Source organism: Nycticebus coucang, chromosome 3, assembly GCF_027406575.1.
Source record: "Nycticebus coucang isolate mNycCou1 chromosome 3, mNycCou1.pri, whole genome shotgun sequence".
Taxonomy (NCBI): domain Eukaryota; kingdom Metazoa; phylum Chordata; class Mammalia; order Primates; family Lorisidae; genus Nycticebus; species Nycticebus coucang.
The window spans coordinates 10,740,066-10,748,965 of record NC_069782.1 but is presented as its reverse complement, the minus strand read 5'-3'; the positions used below and the strand labels follow the sequence as shown (position 1 = coordinate 10,748,965).

Sequence of the window (8,900 nt, the reverse complement as noted above, 5' to 3'; positions counted from 1 at the left end):
CTTTTAAGTAGAGGAGTGTCATTGCACTCTCATTCCATACCCCGGGAAACTAAGGCACTTACTTGTGTAGCAAACACACAAGTGTGTATGTTATACACACTTTATTCATTTATAAATGAATAAATCTCTCTCCTGGAGACCACCACCAAGTTGACATCAGAACCAAACATGGTTGTCAAAGTTTGGCCCACAGACCAGCAGCATTAGCATTTCGTGAGAACCTGCCAGAAATGGAAATTCTGGGACCCATCCCCAGGTCTACAGAATTAGAAACTGTAGGATGGGGTCCAGCAATCTGGGTTTTAGTAAGCCCTCCAGGGGGCTCTGGTGTATACCAAAGTGCAAAAGCCACTCTCTTACAATAACCCTAAAAAGTCCCTAAAATTATCACTATTTTACAAATAGAGTAAATGCGGCTTGGTGCCCATAGCACAGTGGTTATGGCTCTAGCCACATACACTGATACACCGAAGCTGGTGGGTTCGAACCCAGCCTGGGCCAGCTAAACAACAAGGACAACTGCAACCAAAAAAAAACAGTCGGGTGTTGTGGCAGGCTCCTGTAGTCCCAGCTACTCGGGAGGCTGAGGCAAGTGAATGGCTTAAGCCCAAGAGTTTGAGGTTGTTGTGAAGTGTGATGCCACAGCACTCTACCAAGGGCAACATAGTGAGACTGTGTCTCAAAAGAAAAAAAAAATGGAGTAAATGCAGCACATCCAAGGCAATTGGTTTAGGACTACAGAGCGGTGGGAAACTTGGCTTTCTCTTGGAGACCACCACCAAGTTGACATCAGAACCCAAAGTAGGGTCAATACAGTAATTTTTGGGCCATTCAATAACTCAAGGCACTGCCAGGTACAGTACTGGGCAATGGTGCCTGGAGACCTCATTCTCACCAAAGTCAGTACGGGGGAGGGCGTGGGGCTGGGAGTTGCCTAGAGGGCAGACATCAACACACCGGGGAGGTACAGAGGAAACTTGCTCGTCGGCTCCTTTAAAAGGCGGTACCTGGAGGGCGGAAGTGTAGTGCGACGCAGCGAGGCGCGTCTGGGAGGACGAAAACACCGCCCCCGGAAGTGTCTTAAGCGAGGGGGAAAACCGCGCTGCCAGAGGATTCACTACTATGGGCCGCAACAAGAAGAAGCGAGTTGGCGACGACCGGCGGCCCCGGCTTGTTCTTAGCTTCGACGAAGAGAAGCGGAGGTGAGTAGAAAGGCCGAACCGGATTCCCCTCGAACTGCTCTGCAAGGGCAAGGCCTGGTTGGGGCCGAGCCCTCTCACGCGGAGGACCTTTCCGGCCCCGCCCGTGGGCGTGGGTAGAGAACTCCCCAAGTCCCTCCTCCTCCCTGGTTGCTCTTCTGCCTCACCAACTCTTCCAGCTTCTGTGCAGCCAGAGACTCGGGAGTTGGGTCACAAAGTAGTGCCTCCGACCATCCTAGGCCAGCCCAGTCAGTCGGTCCGGCACACAGTAGGCTCTTAGCTGTCGTTCGTTGAATGAATGATGAGCGAATGAAATGAGAGTGGCGTAAGTTCATTCACTCACCAGACTCCTTGCAGTGCTGAGCCTCAGGGTCCAGGCCGGACAAATAAATGGCACATGATAGTGGATTCGAATAGTACGGTGCTAGACTCTGGAACAAGGGTGGTACAGAGCAGGTGCCACTAGTCAGATGAGAAGGGGCTGGAGATTTCTCAACCTGTGGGTCGCGACCCCTTTGTAACAATGAAAATACATCTTGCGTATCAGATATTTACATTACGATTCATAACAGTAGCAAAATTATAGTTAGGAAGTAGCAACGAAAATGATTTTATGGGGCGGCTCCTGTGGCTCAAGGAGTAGGGCGCTGGTCCCATATGCCAGAGGTGGCGGGTCCAAACCTAGCCCCGGCCAAAAACCAAAAAAAAAGAAAATGATTTTATGGTTGAGGGTCACCACAACATGAGGAACTGTATTAAAGGGTCGGGGCATTGAGAACCACTGAGTTAGGGGAAGGGAGGGCAATTCTGGGCATCATCAGGAAACTCCCAGCGTGCAGCAGCAGGTCCTGCAGGTGCCCTGTGGACTGATGTCGGTGCAATGGAGGGTTTCTGGAGGTTGAGTGAAGGTGCCCTTGAAAGCCCTGATAAAGTGGCTTAATTCGCTGAGCAATGAAACTGCTGGAGTGGAAAGTATCCTCCCCTATTGTATGTCCCCCACCATCCAGCCCTGTTACCTTAGGCTGAGAGCCTTGGAGAGTATTGAATGTAATGAGGCAGCATCTCTCTTACTTTTCTAAACTTACATTCTCTGTGATCTTGGGCCACTAATCTAGACTCTATGCCTCAGTGTTCCCATCTGTAAAATGGTGAGTGATACTTACTACACAGGTTGTTGTGAGAATTAAATGTAAACTTAAATTATGACGATTCTGTGTAAATTTTTGGAATGGTGCTCAGCACATAGTATAGCATCTGCTGTTTTCTTTTCTTTCTTTCTTTTTTTTTTTGTAGAGACAGAGTCTCACTTTATTGCTCTCGGTAGAGTGCCGTGGCATCACAGAGCTCACAGCAACCTCCAACTCCTGGGCTTAGGTGATTCTCTTCCCTCAGCCTCCCGAGTAGCTGGGACTACAGGCGCCTGCCACAACACCCAGCTATTTTTTTGTTGCAGTTTGGCCGGGGCCGGGTTTGAACCTGCCACCCTCGGTATATGGGGCCAGCGCCCTACTCACTGAGCCACAGGCACCACCCAACATCTGCTGTTTTCTTTCTAGAACATGCCCTTCTCTTGACTCTCTCTTATCTCTTACCGGTTTCCTTCCTGTAGGGAATATCTGACAGGCTTCCACAAGCGGAAGGTGGAGCGGAAGAAGGCAGCCATTGAAGAGATTAAACAGCGGCTGAAAGAGGAGCAGAAGAAGCTCCGAGAGGAGGTACAGAGGAGAAGGACAGGAAGGAGGTTTTGACTCCTAGGGGACTTGCTGCCTTGGATGGCTCTGATACAAGTGACTGCAGGGATGGGATGTGGGCAGGAGTGGGGAGTAGTTTATATACAGGTAGAGACCTTGTGTATAAATGGTAAAGGAAGGGAAGGTGGAGGATGGGGTCTCCTCCTTATCTTGCAGCATGAGCTATGGTCTCATTCACCCTAGAGGTCAGCAATACCCCTACCTGAGGTTGGGCTGAGAGGCCATATTAATTATGTTTCCTTCCCATTTGGTTTCAGCGCCACCAGGAGTACTTGAAGATGCTGGCAGAGAGAGAAGAGGCGCTGGGTAAGTTCTATCCTTGGCCTGACCTGAAGAACCAGCAACAGGCTTGGTTTGTTTATGCCTAGGGAGGTGAAAGGGGAGGAATGTAAGGGCTGCACAGAAACTGACCTCCTTAGCTCTAGAGGTCTTGATGATAACCTAGGGCCAGGCATAGTCCTCAGACACTTCTACGTACAAGTGAATGGAGACCAGGAGAAGGAGACTCAAACCTCATCGTAAACCTAGCCTGAGCAGAAAGCCCAGTTTCAGAGGGCTGGAGGGACTGAAGGTAGAAGGGAGGGACAGCAGCTGTCCCTGGTGTCACTCAGAGTTTGTCCAAAGTGAGAACCAGCCTGGAGCACAAGAGGAAGAGTGGATCGTTCACATGTTTGTCTGCAGGCCAAGCCCTGGAGCCAGTGGCTCTGAAGGTGCTCTCCCTTGGAGTCGAGGGCACCTTGCACTCCTGGGCTGGGGGCAGGCTTGTTCCTGGGGCTGAGGCCTGATCTGTGTCTACCTGTATAGAGGAGGCAGATGAGCTGGACCGACTGGTGACGGCAAAGACAGAGTCGGTCCAATATGACCACCCCAACCACACAGTGACCGTGACCACCATCAGTGACCTCGACCTCTCAGGGGCCCGGCTGCTGGGGCTGCCCCCGCCTGAGGTAGGTCCTGGTCCTAGCCCTGGGGAAGAAAAGCAGGGGTTGCTAAGTTCCAGCTCATGTCATGAGATCCCTTCTGGACCCTTCAGTCCCTGGTTCCTGGGGACTACAGAGGCCTACTGAGTGGCTGAAGGAGCATGGGCAGTTGCCTTGCCTGCTTCCCTTTCTTCATTAGTGAACTGGGGATTGCTGTGAGCATAAAAGTAGTTAATCCATGTGTGTCACTTGGCATGGTGCCCAGCCCTTTGTAAGCACTCAGTAAAAGGTACCTGTTTACTATGATCATTCTCCTGGTGTGATAATCAGCAATAACATGGCCCGTCTGTGTGTACCAGGAGTGAGTTTTCAACCTGTGGGTAATAAGTCATCAGCAGGTTGCAACCAGCATTAAAAAGAAGGAATATAAGCTGGGCACAGTGGTTCATGCCTGTAATTCTAGCACGTTAGGAGGCCAAGGTGGGAGGATCGTGTGAGCTGAAGAGTTTGAGGTTACAAACTATAATGACTAATGATACCTCTGCAGTCTATCCTAGGCAAAAGAGAGAGACCCTGTCTCAAAAAAACAAAAACAGAGTGATTGAAAATATCAAAAATCATCATAGTATTATTTCCTGAAACATCTGTTTCGGTTAAAGCTGTGTCTGTCAGTTTATGGAAGAATGTATATGTACGTAGTGTAAAACAAATTTCCTTTCATGGCTTACAGTGTCCCTAAGTTCCAAAGCCACTGCCTTATCACATCCTTACTTATCTCACACTCTTTTTCCATTTTATGCTCATTCTTCTGTGAGGTCTGATGCAAAGGCAGGTCGTGTCCCCATCTTGCTGTCACTTTCTTTCATGAAGGTTTGAGTGTCTACTATAAGCTACTAGTAGAAGATGCAAGAGGGTTTTTTGAGATACAGTCTTAGTCACTCAGGTTGGAATGTAGATCATAGCTTAGTGCAGCCTTGAACTCTTGGGCTCAAGTGATAATACTCTTGCCTTAGACTCCTGAGTAGCTGGGACTACTGTACTACAGGTATGTGTCACCTTGCCTGGCTACTTTTTTTGTAGAGATGGGGGTCTTGCTGTGTTACTCAAACTCCTGGCCTCAAGCAGTCCTTTTGCCTCAGTTTTCCAAAGTGCTGAGATTACAGGTGTGAGCCATCCATGCACAGCCCATGAGAGGGTTTTGAAACATGGCTCTCCCCATGTAATCCTTGCCTTAAGGTAGACATGGTGGTCTTCTACCAAAGCCTTCTCTGAACCCTGTCTCAGGCCTTTGATATGGCAAGTTGACAGTGACTTGGTTGCTCAGGGTGCCCGGCCCGGGTCTCCTCATCTGCTGCTCCAGGTAACAGTCCTTGTCCTTTGCTGCTTTAGCAAAAGGACAGGTCAGAAGACGAAGTGTCATCCATGGAGAAGCCAACCAAAGCCTTACCCAGGAAGTCCAGAGACCCCCTGCTCTCTCAGCGGTGAGCCCAGGCCTGTCATCTCCTATGGTTCTGCTCCTCATGGGGGGGTGGCGTCAGAGGTGTGAGGCTCAGAGCAGCCTTCTGCTTTGCTTGTTGGGTGGTCCTTAGCTTCTCCTCTTTGCCCCTGTCCCCCACCCCCAAGAATGCCCAGTCCCAGGCGCCCTTAGTGCCAGGATTAGGCATCTTCCTCTGAGCTATTTACTGGCAGGCCTTGGAGGCGGAGCAGGCAAACTTGGGGACACATTTGGTGCTCCTAGCATTTGGGGCCTGTCCTGACTTCCCCTCTGAGCTGGATGGTCAGTTATGCCCCAACCCATCCTTCCACCCTATTCTCTAGGGTAAACTAAACCTTCTCCCCACAGGATTTCCTCCCTCACAGCGTCACTGCACGCACACAGCCGCAAGAAGCTCAAGAGGAAGCATCCCCGGTGGGCCCAGGACTCCACCAAGAAGCCTCCGAGTGCCACTCGGACCAGCAAAACCCAGCGCCGCCGATTGACAGGCAGAGCCCGGCACAGTGGGGAGTGAGACTGAGGATGAAGGGGTGTCCCAGTCTAGGTTGTGGGGCCTTGCCCTGTCTCAGCTTGGCTGTCCCTGTAATCAGCCTGCCCTGAAGTGAGGATTGCACAGCCCAAGGCTGGGAAGCCAGGACCTCTGTGGCCTGAGGTTTGAACCCCAGAAGGAGCAGCAAGCTGAAAGCTGGCCTCCCCCCAGGAGGAGACTTCAGGGCTGGGTTCGGCGTCTTCTGAAATGTATATGCCACCTGGTACTCATCAGATTTATGAAACTCATCAGATTTGCGTATTTGTGGTTTGTCCCTGGCCCTGCCTCCATACACCAAAGGCATGCTTCTGGAAATGGTTGAGGGTTTGTAGTCCATCTTGTTTCCAGCAATTTTCCCTGTGTTAGATCTGGGACCTCTAACCAGGGTTGAGGCCAATGTGCCTGGTAGAATCCAGAGCCCACTACTGCTCTGAATAGTGGACATGGGGCAGGTGGGTGAACAGTGCCCAGCTCTGCCCTTAACTGGTTCAGCCTCTTGGCTTCACTTCTGGGCCTCGGCATTCTCCTGAGCTGAAATGGAAGTGGTGGAAGCAGCTGAGTCCTGAAGCATTCCCCATCCCCCATACTTGCCAGCCTTCCAGCAGCTCTCAGGTGGAGCCCAACAAAGAAGGACTAATCAATTCTTACTTTCTAAATTATTATTTATTTTTTATTTTCGAGACAGAGTCTCGCTGTGTAGCCCAGGCTAGAGTGCAGTAGCATCATCATAGCTCACTGCAACTTCCAATTCCTGGGCTGGAGCAATCCTGCTTCAGCCTCCTAGTGCCCGCAACCACTCCTACTAATTTTTCTTCTTTTTGTTTTTGCAATTTTTGGCCAGGGCCAAGTTTGAACCCACCACCTCCGGTACATGGGGCCGGCACCCTAGTCCTTTGAGCCATAGGTGCCACCCAATTTTTCTATTTTTTGTAGAGACAGGATCTTGCCATGTTGCTTAGGCTTAAATTGTTACTCTTTTGGTTTGGGTTTTTTGTCTTGTTTTTTGAGATAGAGTTTCACTCTGTCACCCTTGGTAGAGTGCCATGGCATTATAGCTTGTGACAACCTCAAACCCCTGGGCTTGAATGATTCTCTTGCCTTAGCCTCCCGAGGAGCTGGGACCATAGGTGCCCACCATAAGGTCCAGCTAGTTTTCTATTTTTATTTTTTTCATTTTTTTTTTCACTTGTGAACCTTCCAAATGACATTTTTCTATTTTTAATTTTTTTATTTAATTTTTTTTTTTTTTGAGACAGTTTTACTTAGTTGCCCTCGAAGAGTGCTCTGGCGTCATAGCTCACAGCAACCTCAAATTCTTGGGCTCAAGTGATCTCTTGCCTCAGACTCCCTAGTAGCTGGGACTACAGGTGCCTGCCATAACACCCAGTTATTTTTAGAGATGGAGTCCTGCTCTAGCTCAGGCTGGTCTTGAACCCCTGAGCTCAGGTGATTCGACCCCCTTGGCTTCCCAAAATGCTGGGATTACAGGTGTGAGCCACCTTGTCTGGCCCTTGTTTTTCTATTTTTAGTAGAGACAGGGTCTTGCTTTTTTCCTCAGGCTGGTCTCAATCTCCTGAGCTCAGGCAGTCTACCTGCCTCAGTCTCCCAGGTGCTAGGATTACAGGTGTGAGCCACCATACCTGGGTTTTCCTTTTCCTTTCTTTCTTTTTTTGAGACATGTTCACTCTGTTTCCCAGGCTGGAGTACAGCGGTACGATTGTACCTCCCTGCATCTCTAACTCCTGGGCTCAAGTGATCCTCCCATCTTGGCCTTCAGAGTAGCTGGGACTATAGGCACATACCATCCTGCATGGCTAATTTCTAAAATTTTTTTGTGGAGGTGGATTGGTGTGCTTTCGCCCAACAGGCACAATGTAAGTAAGGGTATATGGCACACGTCCTGGGTGAGGGGCACAACTACTACGTGAATAATACCTAACAAATGCAAACAATGTAACCTAATTGTACCCTCATACTCATCTGAAATTTTAAATTCCTACTAAAATCTTAAAATAATGTTTTTGACATAGGGTCTTGCTATATTGCCCAGACTAGTCTCAAAGGCCTAGCCTCAAACGTTCCTCCTAGATCAGCCTCAGGGTTGCTAAACTACAGGCGTGAACCACCACACCTGGCTTGTTTTGAACACGCATGGCTTCTAGCTAACAGTTCAAGATGGCTGCTCACCTCCTTGCCACCCCTTGGCCGTTTGAATGACTGTGTGCTAATCCTCTTGACTTGGCCTTATTTTTTTTTTTTTGAATCAGAGTATCACTGTGTCACCCACATCACAGCTCACAGCAACCTCTAGCTCTTTGGCTAGGGTGATTCTCTTACCTCAGCCTCCTGAGTACCTGGGACTACAGGTGCCCGCCACAATGCCTGGCTATTTTTGTTGCAATTGCCACTGCTGTTTTAGCTGGCCCAGGCCGGGTCGAACCCGTCACCCTTGGTATATGGGGTTGAGGGTCCTACCCACTGAACCACAGGCGCCGTCCTTGACTGGGCCTTATTAAAATGCTATGTGGTCCCTGCTCAGTTATTCTGCTCTGGGCCCTTCCCATCTCACTCCTTGACTGCCTGCTACTGTCCCTTACTGGGCCTCAGGTGAGCCCAAAGCCACCAGAAGAGCCTGGTATTAAAAAACTCTCCCAGTGGGCGGTGCCTGTGGCTCAGTCGATAAGGCGCCGGCCCCATATACCGAGGGTGATGGGTTCAAACCCGGCCCCGGCCAAACTGCAACCAAAAAAAAAAATAGCCGGGCGTTGTGGCGGGCGCCTGTAGTCCCAGCTACTTGGGAGGCTGAGGCAGGAGAATCGCTTAAGCCCAGGAGTTGGAGGTTGCTGTGAGCCGTGTGACGCCACAGCACTCTACCGAGGGCGGTACAGTGAGACTGTCTCTACAAAAAAAAAGTAAAAAAAAACAACTCTCCCAGAGTTTAGATGGTTCAGAGCCAAGGGCTAAATGGTGGTAGCCAGGGCAGAGTCACCACTTGTCACAATGTAG

General features: G+C 50.0%; 1 protein-coding gene across 1 annotated transcript; it reads left to right on the top strand.

Annotated features, from left to right (window-relative positions):
- Positions 1 to 1,055: 1,055 nt before the first annotated feature.
- NOL12 (nucleolar protein 12) lies at positions 1,056 to 8,543 on the top strand. The gene is made up of 6 exons (XM_053584025.1): positions 1,056 to 1,202; positions 2,809 to 2,914; positions 3,208 to 3,256; positions 3,755 to 3,897; positions 5,260 to 5,351; positions 5,714 to 8,543. The coding sequence occupies exons 1-6, from the start codon at positions 1,123 to 1,125 to the stop codon at positions 5,877 to 5,879; spliced, it is 636 nt and encodes a 211-aa protein (XP_053440000.1). The 5' UTR covers positions 1,056 to 1,122; the 3' UTR covers positions 5,880 to 8,543.
- Positions 8,544 to 8,900: the final 357 nt, after the last annotated feature.

Bases quoted from the DNA above. Each gene is read 5' to 3' on its own strand.
- NOL12 (XM_053584025.1), top strand. From the start codon at position 1,123: ATGGGCCGCAACAAGAAGAAGCGAGTTGGCGACGACCGGCGGCCCCGG. The intron at 1,203-2,808 runs GTGAGTAGAAAG...TCCTTCCTGTAG, and splicing joins TTCGACGAAGAGAAGCGGAG to GGAATATCTGACAGGCTTCC. The intron at 2,915-3,207 runs GTACAGAGGAGA...ATTTGGTTTCAG, and splicing joins AGAAGAAGCTCCGAGAGGAG to CGCCACCAGGAGTACTTGAA.